Raw genomic sequence first — 24,389 nt, 5'->3', positions numbered from 1 at the left:
ATCTTCATCGTCTTCTTCTTCTTCTTCAATAGTCTGAAAAGAATTATACTGATCCAAGATCAAAACCTGGGAATGTACATATTTGAGTGTATGGTTCTGGAATGTGGGTTCATGACAGTAGATGGCTGTCTCTCAAAAGGTGGCTGAACCTGACCACAGGGCTTTTCAATCCTGGTCCCTTCCCATAGGAGACAGTGTCCTCCAACCCTGCCCACAGAGCATCTTAACCGTTTGCCTCCAAAGTGGCCAGGTTAAAAAAAGAAAGACTCAGCTCCTGGGGTAGGTCGGCCTGTATCAAAAAATCAGCTGTGAGATTATGACAATGTGAAATGGCCAGCTAGTTTAATTTCATTTAACAGTTTAAAGTACATCTGTTAAAAAAAAAAAACTAGCTAGGTTGACCTTGGGCAAATCACTGCAACAAAACCTAGGTTTGAAGTTCAGCTCTGACATGTACAAGTGGTGCAAACACTAATTCAATGCACAAACCTCTCTGAGCCACAGTTTCCCACATTGTAAATGATCAGTAATAGTAATGTCCAACAAGACCATGAGTGTATAGTGTCAGACAAAATCAGTATAAACATGTAGATTTAGACATATATGTGGATACAACGTCTGTATCGTATATGTGGATACAGACGTGTGTGAGAATAAGATGGATGTGTGGGTACTTGGCCCCACCCTGTGCCCTGTGTGTGAACCCTCAGGGGTGCCCTGTTCTCAAGCGTAGGGTGTTTGGCAGTTTGGTGTGGTGACACTCGCTGATCTCCAAATCCTGGTTTAAATCAAGCTTCTGTTCGGTTATCAGATTCTTGTGGACACACGTTTTAGTCAAGTGTATGCAGCAAATGCTGAAATATCTTCGGTAAAAGGCAGGGAAATTTATATCTACGGATCATCTAAAAATTCCCTTAACTTCTGGTTTCAAACTCTTGCCCCTCCCTCATCTTCTCCCCCTTTGCCAACGAGTCAAGCGCTGGTCCCCTAGCTCCTGGTCTCCACCCGCCCTGCCCACTCAGTGCTCACAAGCAATGCCCGCCCAGGGGACAGAGGGACTGGGCCTCCGTCGTCCTCGGAGTGGATTATGGCCCCACAAACATCCCAACACCACTGGCCTTGGCAGAGGCGGCAGCAAGTTTGGCATGGCCCCTGAGCCAAACGTGGCTCAGCTAAGGGGGAAGGCTTTGTGCCCCGCTTCCCAAGAGGACGTTCCAGGAAGGAGTCAGATGATGTGAGTTATGGAAACCAAATGGCCCTCCTTTGTTTAGAGAGAAAGAAAAAAAGTCACTCATTTTTGTGGTAAAGTGAAAACAGGCTCCAAACCAAACAGTCCCTCTCAGAACAGAAAATGCCAGCTCTCCAGAGCAGGTCCATGGCCCCAGAGGCTGATAAACTGATGGAAGGCGGTGTTGGGCCTGTGTGATAGCCTCCGCGATGTGTCCTCAGTCCTCCCAGTGAGGTTTTCCTCTGCTTTGCTCCAGAAATATTTGGTCTCTCAGGCAGGAAAGGAAAATGAAGGGAAGGAAAAGAGAAATGTCTAAGTGACCTAGGCCAATCTTGTCCTCTCGCTCCTTTCCAGTTAGGACAGAGGGCCGGGCAGGAGCTTTGCAGAGAAGGACCTAGAGGGTGCGTGGGCACAAACAGCCACGTGAGCCGGCCGGGCCCCGGAGTCTCCCTCATGTAGCTGCAGGGCACTGTCTCTGACTGGGATGTCCCCTTCGAGCTGACCAGCACTTCCCACAGAATGCAGCCAAGAGTCACAAGGCCTCCTGTGGCCACTCTGTGGCTGCCCCGTGGCTCTGTGGGCTGGCTCCATGGGCAGGCGTCTGCACTCCCAGGTATTGCTAGCACATACAGCAGGATGAGCCATGGCCAAGAGAAAATACATACAGTTTCTAGTCAGCCACGCCTATCCTGAGTTCAGTTTATTCTCTAACACAAGCCTTTCCCGGAACGGAGACTCTCTTGGCAAGGGAGGAATAGTGGAGAATTCAGCGCTTGTCCTGGCTTTGCCTCTCATTTGCTGTGCAACTGTGGGTGATTGTTGCCTCCCTGAGCTTCCATTTTGCTTCTGGAAAATGAGCCCAATGCCCTTGCCTTGCCTCAAGTGACAGGGTTGTTATAGAAGGAAGGAAAGCATGACTCTTAGCAAGAGGGGGCAGCCAGACTGGCTGGGTGTGGATCCAGGCTCCCCTGTGTAATGTTGGGCAAGCTTCTTCACCTCTCTACGTCTCTTCCCCACCTTTAAAATGAAGGCAGTAATATCCTTTCCTGGTAGCATCGCTAGCAGGTTAAATACAATGATGTGGTTTATGCCAATCGCACAGAGAGCGCCGACCCACAGCATGCCCTGGGTTGAGTCTTGCCAGCATGATCATCACCACAGGCTGGGAAGTACCTTGAAAATAAAAACGCTCAGCTTGAGCATTGGGTGATCCGCCAATGTCCTCATAAGCTTCCTAGTCTCATTCAGCACACCTCCACCATTCCAGCAATGGTCCATGATCGGCGAATGTGAATTCTTTGTATGAGGAGGGACCTCCAATACTTCTTACTGTTTTTAGGAAAAATCCCCAAAGCCCCGCCATGGCCTACAAGGCCTTGGTCATCTGGTCCTGCTGCCTTTTCTAGCCTCATCTTGAGCCCCTGTCTCGCTCAAATTCACCAGCCTCGTGGGCCTTCCTTTAGCTCTCAGAAAGCTCTGGGCTCCTTCCTGCCCCAGGATCTTTGCAGGGCTGCTTGTACCACTCCATGTCCTCTTTGCCTGACCACAGGTCTCAGCTTATGTGGCCTTTCCTCTAGGAAGCAGTTCCTGACCTTGCTTCTCTTCCTTTCTTTGCGCTCACCACGATCATAGTGAAATAGGAACATGCGTCGTCTCCAGCATGGCAGCTGCTTGAGTGAGGTGGTTTCATCTGTTTTGTTCATTGCAAAGCCCAGCACCATGTCGGACACATGGAAGACATTCAAAAGAATAGATTTTTTAATAAAAATGAGAGTGCTTAACAATGTCTCCCCTGCAGCTCCTATAAAATCCATGAAATCAGAGACCCATGTTTCTGTTCTCGAAGCCTGTCTCTCTAGTTCGTAGAAGGCCTTTAATAAATATTTGTTGAATGAATGATAAATGAATGAATGACTTGGAATAACCTCCCTAACTTTTCACCACTCAAAGACCTCCCTGCACATCAGAGTCTCTTCCATCCATCATCTCCTTCCATGGAGACGCCATGCTTAGCACACTCAGACATGTCCTCTAACCCCCATCCCAGGTGGCTCTGCTCCTACAATCCAGCCACAGAGGGCACCAGACTTCCTAATCCCCACTCAGGCAAGTGTTTCGTGTCAGCCACAGTCCAATGTCATTAAGAGACATCGGTTTCGTAACAAATGTGCACAGCACAATACCATCCTTCAATTATACGCGTATTCCTTTCTGTCTTCTAGGGCAAGCCTTTGTAGTCACAGCTTGGTTAAAGGGGCTCATTATTCAGCTTCCTATCACCGGCAGGTCCTACTGCAATGTTTTGTACAGAGCACGCACCCTTAAATGTTGCATTGTGAAGGCATGAATACCGTAGACTGACAACAGTTAATAACTTCTCAGAATCTTGGACACAATGAAGTTTTTAAGGAGCTCGAGATGAAAACTTTCTCAGCTTTCCCCGGTCACCCAGAGAATAAGAGCCAGAACGTCCCACCTCCACAGTCCCCCCATTCTCATCCATCTTTCACAGTTACATCTGCTGAAACTCCCAAAATCATCCCGTCAAGTTTTTTCCCCCTGAAACCTCCAAAGTTCTTTTCATTCACCTATGTCCAATTTCCCAAGTTCTCACGCAAAGAATTTAGACCAAACTTCTTCCTATATTGATCTTTTCAAATCCTACTTACCTCCTACTCTACAACATATCTTCTCTTGCTCTGCCTTTGCTTGTGCCATTCCTCCCACCAGAATGTGTCTTCCTATCTGTCCGCCAAAGCACATCTCAAGTTTTGTGTTCCCTGTCAACTTACCACACCACCCGCCTGAAGGGAGCTCTCTGTCTTCTGAAGCCAAATAATATTTTGGCCTAGCTACTTCTCGTATGTGTCAGCAAGCTTTTTCTTCTTTAAAAAATTGAGATATAATTGACAAAAAGCATTATATTAGTTTCAGACATACAACCTAGTGATTCAATAGTCGTATAGAAGGCAAAATGATCACCACAATAAATCTAGTTAACGTCCATCACCATACAGAATTACAGATTCTTTTCTTGGGATGAGAACTTCTAAAATTTACTGTCTTAACAACTTCTAAATATACAATACGGTATTATCAACTATAGTCGCCACGCTGTACGTGATAGCCTCATGTCCTATTTGGTAACTGGAAGTTTGTACCTTTTGACCACCTTCACCCATTTTGCCCAACCCCCCACCCCTGGCAACCACAAATCTGTTCTCTGCATCTATGAGTTCATTTTTTTTTTCTTTTTTAGAGTCCACATATAAGTGAGATCATACAATATTTATCTTTCTCTGTCTAACTTACTTCAGTTAGTGTAGTGTCCTCCAGCTCCATCCGTGTTGTCACAGATGGCCAGACCTACTTCACCCAGGACTGCATAATCTATGTTTTGTGTGTGTATATATATATGTATACACACACACACACACACACACACATACAGTTGCCACATTTTCTTTATCCACTCATCCACGGATGGACACTTCGGTCGCTCACTCCTGCCTTAGCTGTTATAAGTAATGCTGCATCAACAATATTTCTCTACGAATGTGGCTTCTTTCTCAAACTAGACTCAGACCCGAAGCTCCCTGGGGACCAGTGTGGCATCTTCTGGTTTCCCCGAAGTTATGCCTGGTCAGTGGTAAGAGCTCAGTCTCTATTTGTTCACTGATTGACTCAGTTGGATGTATGGGGTCAAGCACCAGTAATCTAGCAGAAGAACCTTAAAGTTCATTCACTCAGGTGGATTTTATGGCTCAAGACCAGTGTCTATTTCAGAGTTACTGCTTTTCTCATGTCTCCCAGGATTCGATGGATGGCCTGTAGGAGTCACTGAACATGAAATTGGAAAGTGGCTTTACCCTTCTTAATCCAGTGACTTCCTTTTTACAGACGAGAAGCCCTTCACTGTGGAAGACACTTACTTGCTGTGTCCAGCGCCTATTTTAAAAGAAGTTGGCATGTAAGTTTCCACCAGCAACTGAACCTCACTGCCAGGGAAGAGAGAGGAGGTAGAGGGGATAAAGGGCAAAGAAAGAGTCTCTCTTCGTTGTTGTCATGCAGCCTTGTCTAGACCTCTCCAGGTAATGACGACAGTGCCGGTGCTTCTGGTGAGCAAGGCACCCGGACAGATGTCTTACAAAGGGTACCTCACTTTATCCTCCCAAGCTCCCAAAGAACCAGATGCCCACGTCATCCCAGTTTCATGATGTGGAATCTATGGCTGAGCAAATTTAAGTAGCTTGCCCAAGGTCACACTGCAGTAGCAGAAGGGTCTAGTTTCCAACAAGGGTATGTCTCGCTGAATCACAGCTACATTTCCAGAGCTCACACTTCCCAAAGCCCTCCCACACAGGTTATCTCACCCTGGCATCATAATTGCCCTCCTGGATGATTATCCCTCCTTAGAGATAAGGAAACACGGAAAGGAAGTTCAGAGGGGTCAAGTGGGTCCAGAGCTAGTTCAGGACCCCAGATTCAGACCTTCTGAGGCCAAGCTCCGTGCTCCTTCCTCTGTGCCCCTGAAGGGCATTGCGTATCTCTTGGGTGTTTGTGAGAGGAACACAAACTCGCTGAAGAGAGAATGGCAGCTTTGAGGAAAAAATACTAAACACGCTCATCTAACTTCTGCTTTCAATCATTTGTTCTAATTATGAAGCCTCTAAGTCTGGTTGCCTGACCCTGGCCTTCAAGTCCACTGATTCCACAAACTAACGCTGTGTCCATACTGCCAAAGACAAGCAAAACAGAGGTTCAGGTTTCAGTGAGTGTCACAGAGATGGAAGGAGGGCTGAAGGTCAGTCATCCACTGCTGTACCTCCGTGAGTTTGTCGGGCTGGCAGCAAAGCCCCTCATCAGAATCAGTCACAGACAGCTCCGGTAATGACAGCGGAACATTGAGTTTATAGCTCGACGGGTTTATGCCCACGGACTCAAGCCACGTTTTGGGAACACTTTTTCCCAGGACAGTGTGCCTGGTACATGAAATGGTCACAGGCTTTACCCATTCAACGCAATTCGCTGCTACGTAAGAAGGGCTGAACTCGACACCCGGATAGACCAGCGAGGGTATCCCGACATCTCTCTAGAATGCTAGAGCATGCGGATGGGCCCTGGAGGCCATCCTCCACATTTTACAAAAGAGACCGCTCAGGCCACCAGGGGAGGAGACCACAGTCCCCAGGGTAGTTAGGAGCAGAGCCTGCAGGGGATCTAGGTCTCGGCTCGCAGCCCCTCGCTCCTCGCACACCACGCTGAGCGTCTCTGGCTCCCTTGTCATTGCAGGAAAGCCGCGCTTCAGGTCAGCATGAACGATGGCCTCTCTTTCATCTCCAGTTCTGTCATCATCACCACCACACGCTGTGTAAGTCATCGCCTTCCCTTTCCTGAAGGCTCTGTTGTCATTCTCATTTCCCTGGAAGTTTCCAGTTCTGCATTCTGTTCACTGAGCTTTGATCCCAGCCCCGCAGGGCCAGCTGCAGGTTGGATGGGGGGGGGGGGGGGGCATGCCGGATCCCCGGAGGGTATCAGGAAGGCCTGGGTTGGGTTTCTCCAACTGGTCCACTTCTGTGACCGAGGGAGGGTGAGACCTGAAGGCCCTCGCGTGTCTAGTTGGTAAGACAGGGCGTGGATCTGCGCAGCGGTGAGGGGGGCTATCCGGAGGCACTGGGTCTAGGAGGAAATATGCAGAAAGAAATTGGACGGCACACGCAGAACACATACCGTCAGGATTTTCCCTAAAGGGGAAGCTTTTCCCTAAAGGGAAGCTGGGCAATAGGGCAGTAACTAAAGGGCGATGTGGAACATAAGGAGAGTCTCATTTAGAATGGCAGAAATTGCAGCTCGTTTATACGATTGTGGAAATAATCCAGGAGAAAGCGGAAAATTGGTGAAGCAGTGAGGGGTGCTATGCCATAGGGATTGTGAGGCAGGAGTGGGGACTGTATTCTACCCGCCCTCAGACATCCCTTCTCTGGGTCCTTAATGGCAGGTGGTTTTTATTTCTGGTTATGCATAAAACCACTGCACGGCTTTTTAAAAAGTGATGATGCCCAGGCCTCGTGCCAGATGAAGGGAAGCGAAGCCGGGAGTGGGCCCAAGCTTCGGTGGCTCCGCTGCCTCCTAGGGAGGCTGTCAGGTGTGGCTCTGGGTGGCAGGCCTTCTGCCAGCGTACGTGCTCCCTCCTGCTGGCAGGATCTCAGATCTCAGCCCATCAGAGGCCTGCTAGGGCTCTGCAGACCTCAGCCTCTAACACGAGCAGTTCCGAATTAACCGTTGTCTGAATAGTCAGGTATTCTAACCAAATGCATTTTTTCCATTGGATCATTCTAAAGGCTAATGCGTTTGGCCTAATGGTCAGCTTAGGTGGATGCTATGGTCACATTCTTCCTGGGCTTTGGAGGACATGTCATGGGAGCCCCTGTGTAATGGGGGCTTGCCTCCCTAACACTGTCCTAGGGGGATAAGCGACAGCAGGCATGCACTGAAGCCAGACAAAATCAAAATGAGTCATATCATAAATGAGCAGGAGGTCCTGCCTCGTGGGGGACAACTTTCCCTCTCAACTTGTGCCCCTGCACCAACCCCCACCTTCCACCCCTACCCTCCCCCATCCCTCCCAGCCACACACACACACACACACACATTTCCATCCTGTGGTAGGAGCAAACCAGTTTTTCTGAAAGCAGGGTGAGCCAGTGCAATGAGTATAGACAACGGAAAAGTTGTACTTGACCAAAGTGAGAAAGTAGGGTTGCCGCAGCGAAGTGTTACCACCAAGAAAGGTCCGTGTCTCAGGCGCCCCTCAGTGGAACATCAAATCTAGAGACCAAATATGAAAACCTTTTGGAGAAACAGTGAAATTTCTTTAAGTGTACCCCGCCTGATTCTTTTAGAAATTGACCCTTCTGGAACTTGCCAACCTGCAGGAAATGATTAAAATACCCCAGACCTAACAAGTCCATTCCAGATTCCTCCCTGCTTTTGAGTGATCCAGCAGTTCAGGCCTGTATTTCTCATTAAGTATGACTATACCACAGAGAAACAGCCATGCCCTTGAGGCCACAAGGGCATGAGGAGGAGGAAAGGAAACATCTCAGGACCAGACTTGTGGTATGGCAGCTACAGGACTATGGCTTAAGTCCTTGGCCTGTAAGCTAAGAACAAAGGGTGTCCTTACTATTGTACTGCAGAAGGAAAAGAGCTCAGCGCGCAGTCCCCTCTATCTTTCCAACTCACTCCTGCCTCCATTCATGTCTTATATCTCCCTTATGCGAGAGCTCGTCATTAAGTTTTCTGTTCACTTGACCCTTGATAAACACCACCCCATTACATCTTCTGCATTATTGCCCTTTTCACTTGAGAATGCTGTATGTCTGCAACAAAATTATGAATACCCTAAGATTTGAGATCCAGGACCATTCATTCATTTGTTCAGCAAATAGCCATTGATCACGTATAATGTGCCAGGCACTGTCCTGGGTTCCTGGGATACATCAGAGGACACTACAGACAAAGCTCTCTGTCTAGTGGGGAGGGGCAGAGGGAGAGAAGGCAGAAAAGAAACAAGAAACATAACAAATGAATTACACAGTATGTCAAAAGGTAATATATGCTACAGAAAAAATAGAGAGCCGAGTAAGATGACTTGGTACTACTCGAGTGAGTGTATTATAAACAAAGATACGTTGAGAAGGTGGCGCTTAAGTAGAGACTTGAAGTTGACTGTAAGGCTAGTGGAAGAAGACCATATCAACCAGAGGGCCCCAGGGCTTAGACCTCAAAACCAGAGACATGCAGTGTGTTCCAGGAAGAGCAGGGAGGCTGGTGGCCTGTCGCTAGAAGAGAGCCAGGGAGGCGAGCAGGACATGGTGAGGTCATAGGGATGGAGAGTGGAGGGTCTTGTGAGAACTTTGGCTTTTGCCCAGAGGAGCAACATGAGCTGACTTCGATTTGAAAGATCACTCTGGCTGCGGGAACAGCCCATGGGAAGGCAGGGATGGAACGACCGTGACTGGTTAGGAAGGTTATGGCAATATTCCAGGCAAAAGATGATGATGGTTTGACTCAGCAGAGAGCAATGGTGATGAGAGAAGCAGTCAGAATTGGATATACCATGAAGGCAAAGCCAATGGGTTTCTCAAAGCATTGGATGTAGGGCTTGAGAGGAGAGATGGCCAGCATGGTCCCATGGTCTTCAGCCTAAGTACCTGAAATAATGGAGTTATTATTAGAATAATAATACTTTATCTCTCTTTGCTGCATTGTGAATCTTAAATGGAATGATAGATGGTAATTTCTTGGTAGAAGGCCTGGTAGGGAGTACGTGCTTAATAAATGTTAGATGCTATGACAGTAGCAATACTTTGTCAAAAGTATTCAACTGATTGGAAATTCTTTCCAGAGAGTTGGTTCCCACTTCAGAGGCCTGTTATAGTAAAAGGAGTCTCTTGAGATAAGATGGATCCCGAGGGGTCCATGTCTGTCACTCAGGTGATTGAAAGGAGGTAGACGAGATGGTCAAAATCATCTAGAGGAAAAAATGGGTCTACAGTCAAACACAAAATGCCAGTCCCCAGCAGGACCCTCCATAGAAGCTCAAATTCAAAAGACTGAAGCCATCACTGGACAAAATAGAGACGCAGGTGGAATGTGTGGCCATCCAGAATATGATGTAAGGCCTTGGACTTGCCTTTGTTTCTTCGGCAGCTGGTTTGGAGGACAAGGCTTTTAGATCAGAAGTGATCCCCTGGGCCTGAGTAAAGGGTTAGTCTTGGCGATGCCAGTCACAGCCTGCCCCGCCCATCACCTGGAACCAAAAATAATTTTAAAATATGTAGTTGAGACTTTTCTTTCCTTGCTTTATTTGGTGCCCATTTGGACAACCATGTCATAGTTTTCAAGATCCACAATGAATAACTTGTCCCTGCCAGGAGCAGAAATTCCATGAAGTTTTACAGGAAAGAGTTTTTTCCATCCAAGAGCTAAAAGATTCCTATGCAAATGGTAAACTTTGTGAAGCTCCAGGACTCCAGGACTCTTGAAAATGGTCAAACATCCAAAGTCCTCTTTCACAGCATATGTGAATATGTCCCATCTCTAGAGTCTCAACTGGTCTTCCTTTTCATCCCCAGCCTCTAGCCATAGGGGAGAAAATCAGGACCACAGTGCTGCCTTGGGGGAAATACTTAAAAGAAGTTTGCCTCTTGTCTTGCAAAGCAAGCAGATGTCAGCACCTTAAAGAATTTTTTAGGAAAGACGGTCTTCTTTTACATAAATGCCTTCAAATTTTGTAAGTTTCCAACCAAAGTGTATAAAAATCAGAGAATCCCTCACAAGTATTTCTTGAAGTCCTACTGGGTCATCACTGTTCCATTTACATTTTACAAAGTTGTTACCCTTAAGGAGCTTAAAATCCCCTTGGAGAAAGGAGCTCAACAAACACGTAAAGGACTATGTAAATAAAGAGCAAGATGGTGGGAGCCAGGTGTAAATGCTCTAGGATTTCAGAGTAGGAAAGGAGTGAATTCAGGAAGAGACAGGAGGGCTTCCTGGAGGAGACATCCCAAGAAGTGATTTGAGAAAAAATAATTTCAGGGGAAGAGGCGGGAAGAGGCTGTCCACTAAAGAGAAACCAACCTGAGGAAGAACTAGATATGCCTGTGAGCACAGTTAGTTCATGCTCCCTCCCAGGAACCATACCTTTTTTCCTCTTTTCCTCTCATTTTGTTTGTTTCTGGTGCCTTCTTAATTTGGGGCCATTTCTCAGGTGGCAACTACTCTCCCAGGACAGTAGTTACTACCCTTCACCCCGAATGTAACGATGAGGCCCAGCTGATGCCCTTCCCTATTAACTATTAACTATGATGAGCCTTTGATTGACACTGATCTCTAGTGTATTAGAGAATCATTTTTGAATTCTACCATCTTTGAAAAAAAAGGAAAGAGACCTAAAGTTTGACATAAGGTTCTAAGCTGGATCTAAGCTGGTAGAAAGTCAGATAAGATTAAGCTGCAGTTTCTTCACTATTTTTGAAAAAAAGAATTTCTCAGTAAATGAATCAAGTAAACAGGAGCATAAGAGGAATACTTAGACTATTTCCAGGAATGAATTAAAACAAGTAAAGGTTATGCATTTTTACCACATAAACATTCCTATTATTGAAAATGTTCTATCATGCCAAGCATGTCTGGAGATCAGAGGAGGTAATGTTTCATGCAGAAAAGTAATGCAACTTCAAGAGGGCAGCTCACAACAGACTGGATCTTCCAGTGACCCCTGAGGTAGCCGCAACTTGCCATGCTTCGGGAACACAGGGATTGAACCTGGTGTTCTGGGGATGAATGTGGTGTTCACTTATTTCCCAAAGATTTTTTTAACCATTTCTTCCTTCAGATTTTTGTGAATTCAGACTGTTCTTTTCTGAAACTAGTGATATTTTTCTGCCGATATTTGTTTGAAAGAGAGAGAGAAAGACACCAACAATGTGCAGGAGAGCCGCCACCCATGACAAAGAATTATCTAGTCCAAGATGTCTGTCGTACCAGTTTAAGAAACTCTGAAGAATCAGGATTTCTTGGAGGGAGTCCAGGAGTCTGCATTCTAATAAGCTTGCCAGGTAAATCCTAAACACACAGGACTCTTACCATTATACTTACCTGGCACAAAATGTCCTCCAAAGTTTACAAAAAGGCATTAGAATCTATTCAAGAAAAATGATTTATTACTATATGGGGACTAACATATAACATAATAAAGAAAAATTCTTATTCTCTTGATTCATTCCCAATCTTACTCATTTAGGAACCCCAAGATTTTAAAATCAGATCCTCTCTTTTATGTTTCTTCTTTTGGACAGTATTTTCTGGTATAAAAATAGGAATTTGCCGAAAATAATTTTAGCCCAACGTGACCAGTCTAAGGATCTTCTCCCTTTTGTGTTGCCAGGCAAAGACTATTAAACTTTCTCTCCAAATGCCCCTTTTCCGTGTTCCAAGTATTCCCTTTGCTTCCACCTCTCACAGTAAGGCTCGGTGAGCCAGCGGTGAGCCACAGACTTGTTACTCGCTTCAGGAAGAGAGGGCCCAGTGAGCATCAGTATTGTTTTTAACACTTTATGGCTCCCAATGTCTCACAAAGAGAGGGCCTCCAGCTACCATACAGAGATAGGTTATAAGTCAGACACAACTGGAGACGTGGAGTAAAAAACAACAACACAGATGCTGGAAAGAAAAATTGCCTCCCATGTACAGTGTAGCACGTGTGCTCCTTGAGGAAAGAACAAAGATTGTATCTTGTTCACCATGGCAACCCAGCACGTGGCACAACGCCTGCACGTAGTATTCAGCAGATAGTTGGTAACTGAATGAATGAATGAATGAATGAATGAATGGACTCAACTGGGTCATACTGAGATCATGATGGCACCTGCTGGTAGGAGAGAAAGGGAGCCAGAATACAGGAGGATTAGAACAGGGGCCACTGAGCTGGTTGGAAGATAGTCCTCCAAAGAGGATGGCCAGCAACCCAATGTATGCATCCAAGGAGCATGGGGAGTTTGGGCATGATTTAAGAGGGACAACTCTGTTAGCTGAGAAACTACAACCAATGATCCCAGACAGGGCAATAGTCAAAGACCGCCTCAGAACAGCACCAGCTCCCCTCGGTGCAGACTCTTGCCAGGGGTGCAGACCTGCATCTAGAAAGAGCCCATTGAACTGGATCGAGCTTCAGGGCAGGCTGCCAGTCCATGAGGGTTTACAGCACAAGGCTGGGAGTGAAACAGAACCATAGCAACTGACAGAGAATCTAGCTAACTATATCTGTTGATCCCAAAGGACACAAAGATATAAGACATGGGGAACAGACAAGTCTGGAAGGGATTGCAATCTAATAATGCCGTAAGTTCTTCAACAGAGAATTGATCAATGCCATGTGAGAGCATGAAGTAGAATGTCTGGGGAAACCAAGAACAGAAGAGACGATACATGAACTTGGTTAGGAAGAAAGACTGGCATTTGCTGAGTTAACACGGCCTGGTTAAAGGCGTGTTTTGGGCCACAGCGGCTGTGATAGGTTGGGGTGGGGTATTAGGAGAGCAGGACAAAGCAACTGGGACCAGTAGGCAAGGCCTTCCTTATCTGCTGCAGTGTGGAGTTTCTTTAATATTTAATGTAAACATCATACATGATGCAGTTTTCATGTTAACATCCAACCTTTCCTCATTCAAGAAATAAACACCTTTTATCTTCAGAGGGGAAAAAAAGAATCTAAGGAACTGCAAGGAAGTCATGATGTGGGGAGCATTGGCACTGAAATACCAGAAACTTGGGCTGTGGCAGCTCACCCAGTCTGGTCAGGGCTGGCTCTGAAGGGGGTGTGCTGGGCCTCACAGATGGAGGCTGCAGTGACTTAACCCAGGAGAGGCTACAGAGGGGCTAAGGACCACCTCCCAGAACCACCTTCAGAGCTCTGTCCTCAGCACCTTCCCAGGTTCACTTTGTAAATCAGTTCAATTCTGTTGCTAATTTTTTTGAAGTAATTGGGAAGATGCAAATCCAGCCTGGTTTTATAGTCATAGGGCTATCTAGGTAAACAGACAGTTGGCATGGCTGCCCTTGCCAAAATTGCTTGAATTTCACCAGCCTGGTAGGGAATGAGTCCAGCAGCCTGTGCTGAGTGGCAATCTCGCCTTCCAACATAATAAAATATTACTGCATGCTCTTCAGAAAAAAGTAGAAATCAGAGAAGACTTTTTTCTTCTATTTCTTTTCCAAGGTCAGCAAAACAGTCCATAAATCACAGTAGGTAGCTATCTTTGGGATAGGTACTTCATACCAATAGCTGTAAGCATGTGCGTCTTTTGGGTGAGGAAAGATGTATAGGAAGGAGGTTGTTGGTGGAAAACGGGGCCAAAGATCAGGATCAAAGTGTATTAGAATAGTACTATAGGCAAAATGTTAAGGACTCAAACAAAAGCCTCCATGCCCTCCAGAATCCACAACATAAGTGCCAAGACATAACATACACTCCAAGGGGTATATATTTTACACTGTGGGGTACAAAAGGCAATTAATCAGGTGCCCAGAAATTCCTCCATCTGTTCCAAAAACTCACAAACCTCCTCACGGGCCTTCAGATAAGTCACTTGACACAAGCACTACACCCTTTGAGGAGCGTCTACTTACTGGACCTAAGGGGGTTACGTCCCGGTTACTCAAAAAACTGTTGCCCACCCCCTGCCAGAGAGAGCTGTGGACAAATCATCCCAGAAATTCAGGGAGAACAAGTAGGCAGCTCGTGCTTTACTCAGCCCCAAACCTCTATCCCATGAGTGCCCTTTTCCCAACAAGGCCCTCCCCAAACTGTTTCTCAATTCTAAGAAATGGCCCCTGGAGAAGACAAGTCCTTTCCAAACACCCAGTCGAGGAGGGCAGGACCAGTGCCCACACTCTGACTTTACCCTCTAGCTTCGTTCATCCTAACATTATTCCACTTCCGGTCCAGTTCACTCCCACACCCACTTTCTCCTTGTTCATTTAGCTACTGTGTGTTCACATAGCCTGGAAGAGTAAGAGGAGAGTGGATTGGAGAGGAAATAGGAGACTGACCTTGAAGAGGGTTTGAATGACAGACAGACGGTGGAGTTTGGACCACTGGAAGTCATTCCAAAAAAGTGCAAAGCATTATTTTAGGAAGATCAGTCCATCATTTGTATGTTCAAGTATATTAATAAAATAACATTAGTTTGGATACCATTGATTTATAAATTTGTTCATTTGGAAAGGAAATAGGCTCCAGTTTACTTTTACACTATCTGAAGGGAACTTTGTCCCCTAAACGGCCAACACATAGCCCCAGAGCTTACAAGTGACTCATCAGCATTTTGTACTCCCTGAAAAAGGATGGCCTTTACTTTATTATTGCTGTGATTATAGGTAATATGTCCTTTGAATAATGTGGCTTAACAAAACACAGGGGAAAGATTAGTTGGAGAAGAAAAGTGGGAATAAACATGGACTCTGGGATCAGATGGATGTGAAGGCTGAAATCCTGGTCCTTAGATAGCCAGCCTGCTACACAGCAGGCATCCAGAGTTAGTTTTCCTTACCCTGATGCTGTAAGCTCTTTGAGAATCAGCACAGTGATGGGGTTTCCAAAGAGGCTCTGGATTCTGAATTAAGAGAAGTATTGTATCTGTGACTAAAGAAGAGACGGAACCTCTGAGTTTGGTGGAAGTAAAATCTCATTTGAGTATTGTATGAAATACCAGGACGCTTCAAGGGAGAGCCCAGAGAAACTGAATGTGTGAAAAGTATTGCCAAATATGGTCGGCTACATAGAATCTTCTGGAATTGGGACTCTTGGCCTGAGACAAAGGAGGACTTGATGGCTGTTTTTAGTATTTGCAGGACTGTCCTGAGACAGGAGTGTCCGCTTTTATTGTATAGATGCAAGGAGTAGAATAGGCTGCTAATCTGTTTGTGGCTCAATTTTTAAAAAGGTCGACGTAATTGGCTGTTTCAGGGGGCAGTGAGCTCCCTGTTAGTGTTGTATTCAAGCACAGGCAACTTGACAAGTTGGCAGAATTATGTAAATGCCATTCGTGCCTCAGACAGCCTGTTGGACTTCGCTTTCAGACCCCTTCCGGCACTGAGAGTCTATAATTCTAAAACTAAAAGTAAGCTGGTGGAGGAGTAAGGTAAACGTTAGGAGTCCTATACAGTAGAACAACTGAGTTTGGCTCTTATATTCTGCAAATAAATATGAGATCCTTTTGTTGGGACACCGGAGATGTTTGTCTTAGTGCAATTCAAACTGGCCAACACCCTACCAATATGAAAGAGACTATATTTCAGACCAAAGCATGCTCCTTCTGAGCTCCTTCTGAGAACAACTTGTTTCAATAACCTCAAAACACACCTTCTGATTTACGCACAATTGATATACTAGTCATAAATCATTCTCATTTCTTTATTAGTCTCAGGAAAGCCATACATAATTCAAGGTCTTTTTCACAATATCTAGTATTTTTTTACTATTATTATTTTAACAAGATGACCTGTGGCTTCTCATACTGTCATTAGAAAGGGCAAAAGACCACAGGAATATCAAAATGCACAATTCAGATATCAAATGTTGTTTGTGAACTGAAATAAAAATAGTTTGCCAACATCTCTATTTTGATAACCTTGTATGCATAAAAATATCTTTTCAAATATGTTTTGGAGGAGTCGAGCTGATTTGTTTTTCTTGGATGTTTGAGCAATTGACTTTCAATATTTTTATCTCAAAGTATTTTAAAGAATGTTTGCCCTAAGTTTGAAATTTCCTTGTTTTGAGAATAAATAAGAAAAAAAAAAATTCTGAATCTAGGCTCTCAAGAAACTCTGTGATAAACACATATAAGATGGCAATATTTATTTTTAGAAATAAAAGCTAAATCCAAATAATCCATAACCAAGATAAATATAAAGGACCAAACTCAGCAGTTAAAAAACACAGAGACAAATTGTGTTTAAAAAAATCACACTGTAAAAAAAAAAAAAAAATCACACTGTATGCTGTTTACAATAAAAAATACATTCAATAAAATATAAGTATGAGAAAAGTTATATCGGGAAAATACCAACAGAAAACTAATATAGCTATATTAATATTAGATAAAACAAACAAAGTTACTGGTATAAAGAGGACCATTATGTAATGTTAAAAGGAACACCTAACTTGAAGGGTATAATTCTAATCTGAACTTAATGACATATCCTCAGCATATATGAAACAAATATTGACAGAATTACAAAGTGAAACTGATAGATCCACCACCACAAGAGATTTAAATACAATTCTTTCAGTAATTAATAGATTAAGCAGCCCAAGGAAAATTAACAAAATATAAATGACTTGAATAATACAATTAAGCATCTAGCAGGTACACAATGAGGTTATAGCAAAATATTCTAAGAAGGGTCCAAAATTTTTTGGTTGCATTAAATAGAGGTTACACAATTATAAGGTGAATAAAAAATACCATTATTTTATAAATTCTAAGACATACTTTTTGCACACTTTAACATCTCTGAAACTGGGATTTTTCAGGTAATCAATAATATATGATCATTTAATTGGCCACATTTTCCCTAATGGCTCATCAAATAACCAGTTATTGATAAGAATGCATCTTAAATTCAGTGAAATATTTCCCATCTGTATGTACTGTGCCAAAAATAAAAGAAACACATCCTGAACAAAACTGATCAGTCTCCTCCTTTCCACCATCCACCCCATTCTACTCTGGAAAAAGAGAAGTCTAGCCTCTCTTCTTTGGAGAGTGGGGGGCGAAAGAGAGGGCAGGAGCTGATCAACAACTACATTATGGCCAACTTCATGGTATAGCCAGTGGTGCTATTTCAGGGCTTATCATAGTTGGGAAAATCTCACATTTTTGGAAAATCAAACAGACATCTAAACCTTTTATAAGTCAAAGCAAAGTCATAATGGAAATTGGGAAATACTTAAAATTAGTCAATTATGAAGATGCCACATAACAAAACTTGTGAATGCAGCTAAAGTGGTTCTTAGAGGGAAATCTAGCCTTGAATGTTTGTATTAGAAAAGAAGGAAGTTGTAAGTCAGTTAGCCAAGGATTGAACTCAAAACATTAGAGAACAGAGTAAACCCTATTGAAAAAAGAGAAGTCCAAAAGTAGGAAAGTAAGAACAAAATAGAAAACAAGACAAATAGAAAAGTAACAAAGAAAATTATTCGTTGGGGGGCAGGGAAGATGAAAAATAGACATGTGTCTAAAGAACTGTGTTATCGCTGGATGGGGGACGGGCCACACTCATTACTGTCACAGTCTGGGGCTCTGCTAGAGGGAGATCATTAACCACGAGAACCACAAAAACATGTTGATTGAGCTTATCCCTCACCTACGCCTTGGTCTTTCTTCCTACGGAAGCCTTTGTGCAAAAATGAATGTTGCAAAATACAGTATAACGTTTACACCTTAGTCTCCACCATCTTATCGTGTGCTAAACTCATGAGCCATGGCCTAATGACGTGCCACATCATTGTTTTCATCAATGAAACCCTCAATTTTTGAGGCTGTTGGCTCTTCCAAGCACTATGGTTTTTGAAGTTTATCATTCTGTGTTTTCTGGCCTCTCACTTCTTAGTATTATATGTGTGTCTCCTGTTCTAGATGCCCCCTTTCTAATTTGACAGTTTAAGACAACAGATATCTTAATATCAGACAACTAAGCTTTTATAATTTGTATATAAAAGAATTCCTGATCTCTGAATAAGAACTTGAGAGACAGTGTATATCCTAAGTGCACAACCTTTAGTGAATGACCAGTGTGTCCACCCATGCCTACTCCTGGGTTGTTGGAGCTACTCTGAATGTTTGAGCCTTTTGGGTTGAGCGTTCTGGATTAGTGAGCCCAGCTGTGAGAGGCACAATTTTAGGAAGAAGTGCATATTTTAAAGAAGGTCCAAAAAGTGTGTATGAGTGGAGAGGGAGAGGGGGAAAGATGGGGTGAGGGGGGAGAAAAAGAAGAAGGAGGAGGAGGAAGAAGGGGAAGAGGAGGGCAGAAGTAGAAAAGGAGGCACAAGGGGAAGGCTTGATTAACAGTTTGGGAAATAGGGCCAAAAAGAAGAGAGAGCCTCAGAAGTTCTCCTTTCTGCCAACACTGAAATAATTGCCAACTCCTTAAATGGTCCAAAATTGGCAAAATCCATGGACTAGACTATCACAGGACTGGAGGAGACAGCAGCCAAACCCAGGCCATATTGTCCTGGGTGGCAATTTATGGTCACATCACACCAAATCATAAGGTGCCTCAGGACAGCTTCTGATCAGGACATTGTTTGGGACTGACATGATTCATATTGTTTACACTCCCCAAAAGCCAGCAAGCTCTTCCTTCTGCTTCCTGCAGAATGACAGAGTCCCCCAAGAGTATATAAACACCTTTGCTTTTGCAAAGCAACCAGCTTCATTAGGAAATTCAGAGATCAGTGATTTAATTTATATCTCCCTAAAACAAGAGTCTGTCAGCGCCACAAGCAATATATAACTAGTGTTCCTTTCCCATTACCATGGTTGCTAGAACAGATGTTAGTTTAGTCAGTGCCCAAAGCAGTGGCTTAATGTTTCGTTTCTTTAAAAAAAAAAAAAAATTTCAGAAGCATTTGAATTAGCGACAACTAAACTATTCCTTGGTTTCTTTTACACACAACCCAGTGTCAGAACTGGTTCATTTGCAAGCCAAGGAAATATGAAAGGTATAGCTAAGGCAATTTCTTTTACCTTCATTGCCCAAATGCATGGAATTGGAAAAGGTATCCAAAAGTTCAGTTTTGAGAATCTATATAAAGCAAACTCAACCTAAATGAATTTCTAACAAATAATGCTGATGATAGAATTCAATCTGGCAACTCGGCTGACCTTTACTTGCTAGACTTAAAATTTATGAATGCATTGATTCCTAATAGATAAAAATGTTTATGATCAAAAATTTGCATTCCATACCTCCTTGTTGTAAATAAAGTAATGTCCATCCCTACTTCTGTGCCTTTGATAAGAGTTTACTTTCCTTCTGGAATGCCCTCTCCTTTTCTCCACCTACCCACATTTCACTGTGGCTTCAAGGCCTGCCAAGTGCTGCCTGGACCTGCCCCAGGATGCCTCACTGACCTTGGCAAGCCTCCTGAACTCTCTCTGCTCTGAGCTCAAGCACTGTGGTTTGTAGTGTCAGTTCAAGTTTAACGCCACATACCCTGTGCTGCTCCTTCAGCAAACCCTGTGAATCAGTCCTGACTTTCTAACTGCACAGTGATGACATATCCCAGGAGTGGAGACTGACTGTGCTGATCTTTGTCTTCTGCTGCTCACCGTGTGTTGGAAACTCAACAGAAAATGATAAGTTGGTTTCCAGATACTCTATAATTCAGTGTAGGAACACAGTTTTGAGGAATCAGTCAGCAGGGTCACCACTGGTAAGCATCTATGTCTGTGAGGCACCACCCAAATCATAGGCCTGGCTTCTACCTTTCCAAAGTTCATAATCTAAGGCAATAGTTATCAGTATACAAAGGATATGCTTACTTGCTGCTAATAGGTAATAATGATGCTGACTAATATGGGAGGGATGACCAAGAAAACCAATTAAGCACATACCTTAAATAAAAAGCGACATTAAAGGCAAGGAGACTCGTCCCTGAAATGAAACAAAAAATGAAAACTAGAAATTAGCCTTTCTCTTCCAGTGTCTTCATATTTAAACATTACAAAGGAACTTTCTAATCCTATTTCAACAGCCCACTCACAGGAACTAAGGCATTTTGAGTACTAATGAGCTACATCTTTTCTGAATTTTTCTCTAAAAACTGGTTTTGATTAACAAGCTCTATGCATTTTATGGAGAGAAAGGAAAGTGCTGAATGAATCCAAGATTTACGTATTATCACCCATACCATTGTGAGTGAGATGAAGTGTCTCTACTGCCTCAGGGTGACAAGAAGACCAAGATGATGCTGGAAAACCTTGATATGGAGTGTCCTTCCGTGACAAAGGACCTCAGAGCTTAAGTTCGAAAGAGTATGGTGTCAGTCTCCCCTCAGTCACGTTCCAATGATGGCTTCTCTAAGTCCTTCTGGTTTTATTTACATAAGGCTCAAAGTCATAAGATTTATAGCAAACTAGAATTCGCACATCCAAATAATTGCTAGTCCTTCAAAATATTTACCTTGGAAAGCCATGTGCTTTCTCCAACAACGCTGTCACAATGCCAGCTATCCTCTGCACTCCAGCTCTGAAATTACTTCCAAGCCATGGTATTTGAATATCCTCAGTAGGGGAATAGGGAAACATCAGCCTTTGATATGAAAACAACCCCTAAGAGTTGTGGGAACTGGGTCTGGTGAATGGTAGTTAATCAAGCTGGGAACCTCCTTGGTGAAAAGCAAAGTGTGACTAAGAAGGTGGAAGGTTTTCTTTTTGTGGCCTATAAATCGGTTTCAAAAGCAGTTCTAAGAGAGGTGTTTCAGGATTGCTTTGAGCAATGGCTGTAACATTGGAGAGTCTCCAGCATCCAAAACCACTAAGTTTGGAGGGGATGAGAGTCACTTGGATGTGGGGGTTTTGCCATGTTCACTACAGGACCAACCTCATTACTTTATAGCCATACTTTCTAAGCAGAGTTCCACTAGGGCTTAGGTAATTCTCACCTAATATTTTTTCTATTCTGCCTACCTTGTGGGTTAAGGAATCCAGTGTCTTCAGTGTCTATCAATGTTATTGCCATTTCTAGCCCAGATTACCTCCCACATAGCAGAAATGAATCATAATGTTTGATTGTGTTTTACCAACATTAATATTTGCTCACCTTTGATGAGGGCGATTGAATTTGCCATTGGAAAACCCACATGGGTTTCCCTTTCCTTAACACTGGTATGGACATCTGAGGGCATGTGGTTCTCCCAAATACCTACCCTGGGACCACCCATGTACCCCGTAGCTCCAGCCACAGTTAGCAGGAGACTGTTTACAGGAGTCAAATTTACTTGCCTGGACCAAGCCCAGGCACATCAACAGGAACATGACAGAAGCAAGAGGGGACAGAAAGGGAAATCCCATCTACTGAAGGATGGCCATACACCAGGATCTTTACATCTCTTACCTCCTTAAGGATCAATCCTGGGAAGTAGGAGTTATCTCAACTTCATATATGTACAGAAAAGGAAGTTTAAGAGAATTTGAACAATTTATCTAAAGTCTACATATTAATATTTTAAGGTCTACATGTTAATAAGTGGAAGTATTAGAATTTAAGTGTCTTTTTCTAATTCCAAAGTCCACGCTTTTTGCAGTGAGGCGAGTGAGCTGTTTCCAGCGATGGGGCCTTGGAGGAGGAGGTGAACAGCCTAGGGTGACATTGACTCCAGTGCTACCTGCTAGCTGTGGAAGGATTAGCCTACTCAATCCTGATTCATCTCCATCTAATACATACTTGAGTGACAGGTCTTTTTATGCTTGAAACACTGTACTACGTCTCCATGTTACAAAGATGGGTAAAGTCAGACTTGTGTCCTCTAGGGGCTTACAGTTCAGTGACAGAGACAAGCCACATAATGATACCATTTCTATAATATGCAGTAAATGCTAAGTTAGACATATAAAATGAGAGCACAAACTCAGAGTTCATTGGTAGTGTTTTCTTGTCTGTGCTCCCCACTCAACTACAAGGTGTGTGATCCATCTTTTCTGCCAGTGCTTATAGAGGCCCTAGCACATAGTAGGTGTCCAGTCAGTAGGCAAGGTAAGAATGAATCAGCTGTCGCCTGAGCTAAGACTTGAAAGATGAGAAACAGCTACTCAAGCAATGAAAGGACAAAAGGGTGTTTCAGGGAGAAGAACACAAGAGAACACTATAGTGAGGTGAGCACAAAGCATAAGGAGGGAGATGGAGAGGAGAGGAGGTTGGAGAGATAAGAGAGGCCTTGATGAGCCAAGGACGCATCATGGATTCTGGGGCTTTGATGGATGCCCTGAAATTGTCATCAAAATCTGTGAGCTGGAATGTAAAAGTAAATGTGTACTTGTGTACTTTTCTGAGCAAAGGGGTGTGTCACTTTCATCAAATTTTCAAATGCTACAAAATCGTGCAGGCAGTGAGGAGCTGTTAGCACTATCAGAACAGCATTTTAGATGGATGACTCTGGATGCTGCTGTAGAGGATGGAATTTGGGGTGGCAAGATAGTGGTGGAGAAACTAGTGAAGAGAGAGCTGCCACTGTCCAGGAAAGAAATAATAAAAAAAAATAATCCGCAGCGTGAAGGAGGAGGAGACAGGGACAGACCCAAGAAGAGATTAGGTTGGTATATAGTGCCATTGAATGAAGAGAGGAGATCGAGCAGGCTTGAAGGGGAGAATAATGAGCTCAGTTTGAACTGCTGACTCGGAGGCATCAGTAAGAAACTCCAGACAGTTGAATGATCCTGACTGCAAGGACCTCAAGGACCCTGAGGAAAGATCTAGGCTAGAGATAAAGATGGCAGCCGTCAGTATGGAGTTGAGAGTTTAAACTCGAAAGGAAATGAGACAGCCCATGGAGAGTGGCACAAAGACACCAAGAGTTCATCCACAGGTTGCACGACATTGTAGGTATACTGAATTGTACACCCTGAAAAATGGTTCAAATGGCACCTTTTATTTGTATATTTTTACAATAATTTTTTGAAGTGAATTTAGAAAGCAGACATGCTTCAAGCAAAATAAAAACTATACACCTTTTCAAAAACAAAAAACAGACCCGTGATCCATACAGATATTTATTTATTATTTATTTAAAGATTTATTTATTTATTTGACAGACAGAGATCACAAGTAGGCAGAGAGGCAGGCAGAGAGAGAGAGGAGGAAGCAGGCTCCCTGCCAAGCAGAGCACCTGATGCGGGGCTCGATCCCAGAACCCTGGGATCATGACCTGAACCGAAGGCAGAGGCTTAACCCACTGAGCCACCCAGGCACCCCTCATACATATATTTAAAGGACAGGGGGCAGCCCAGGAGGAAGGTGGATAAGGGGTCATCAGAGAGGAGGAAAGAGGCTCAGGAGAGTCCAGTACTCGTCACTGAAGCAGGGAGACTAGAATTCCAATAAAATTAAGGGCGGGTTGGGTGGAGAAGTTAGATAATTGTTGAAGTTGCTTCCAGAAATAATAGTCAGAATATATAAGCTATGAGGAAGAGAGAGAGAGAGAATTTTGGTCTCTGGGGCTTGCTCATCCAGAACGTCTCAGCAGCAATAAAATGACTAAAATTTCTTCTTGCAAAAGAAAACCTGCCCGTGTTCCATCAGTTTTGTCTGGGCAGGAAACAGAGCTCAACCCAGCTGCTGAGCATCGTTCTGAATTCCACTTCAGAGTCCTGGAATGTGACACCTCCCAAGTGGCAGTCTGTGCCCTGGGAGGGAGGAACATAGACTAGAGCTGAGGGGGCCGCGACACAGGGTACAGGGCCCCTCCTCGCCTCCAAGGGGTCTCTCCAAAGAAGACAAGTCTCTTGATCTCTGCACATTTCCCTCTCCCCCACATGGCCTCCTTGGGACTTAGAACCAGCCAGCTGCCATGAGAGCACAAGGTCATAGA

General features: G+C 44.0%; 1 protein-coding gene across 1 annotated transcript in view; it reads left to right on the top strand.

Annotated features, from left to right (window-relative positions):
* The window catches only part of ANTXR1 (ANTXR cell adhesion molecule 1), a 212,560-nt gene that overhangs the window by 98,718 nt on the left and 89,453 nt on the right, over positions 1-24,389 (top strand). Inside the window, exons 11-12 of the mRNA XM_045979412.1 lie at positions 5,129-5,198; positions 6,521-6,599. Of these exons, the coding sequence (XP_045835368.1) occupies positions 5,129-5,198; positions 6,521-6,599 (149 nt within the window). The remainder of the gene's footprint in view (positions 1-5,128; positions 5,199-6,520; positions 6,600-24,389) is intronic.

The sequence above is a fragment of the Meles meles genome, chromosome 15 (assembly GCF_922984935.1).
Source record: "Meles meles chromosome 15, mMelMel3.1 paternal haplotype, whole genome shotgun sequence".
NCBI classification, from domain to species: domain Eukaryota; kingdom Metazoa; phylum Chordata; class Mammalia; order Carnivora; family Mustelidae; genus Meles; species Meles meles.
Note: the sequence above shows the minus strand (reverse complement) of the source record. Positions and strands in the feature narration are given on the sequence as shown.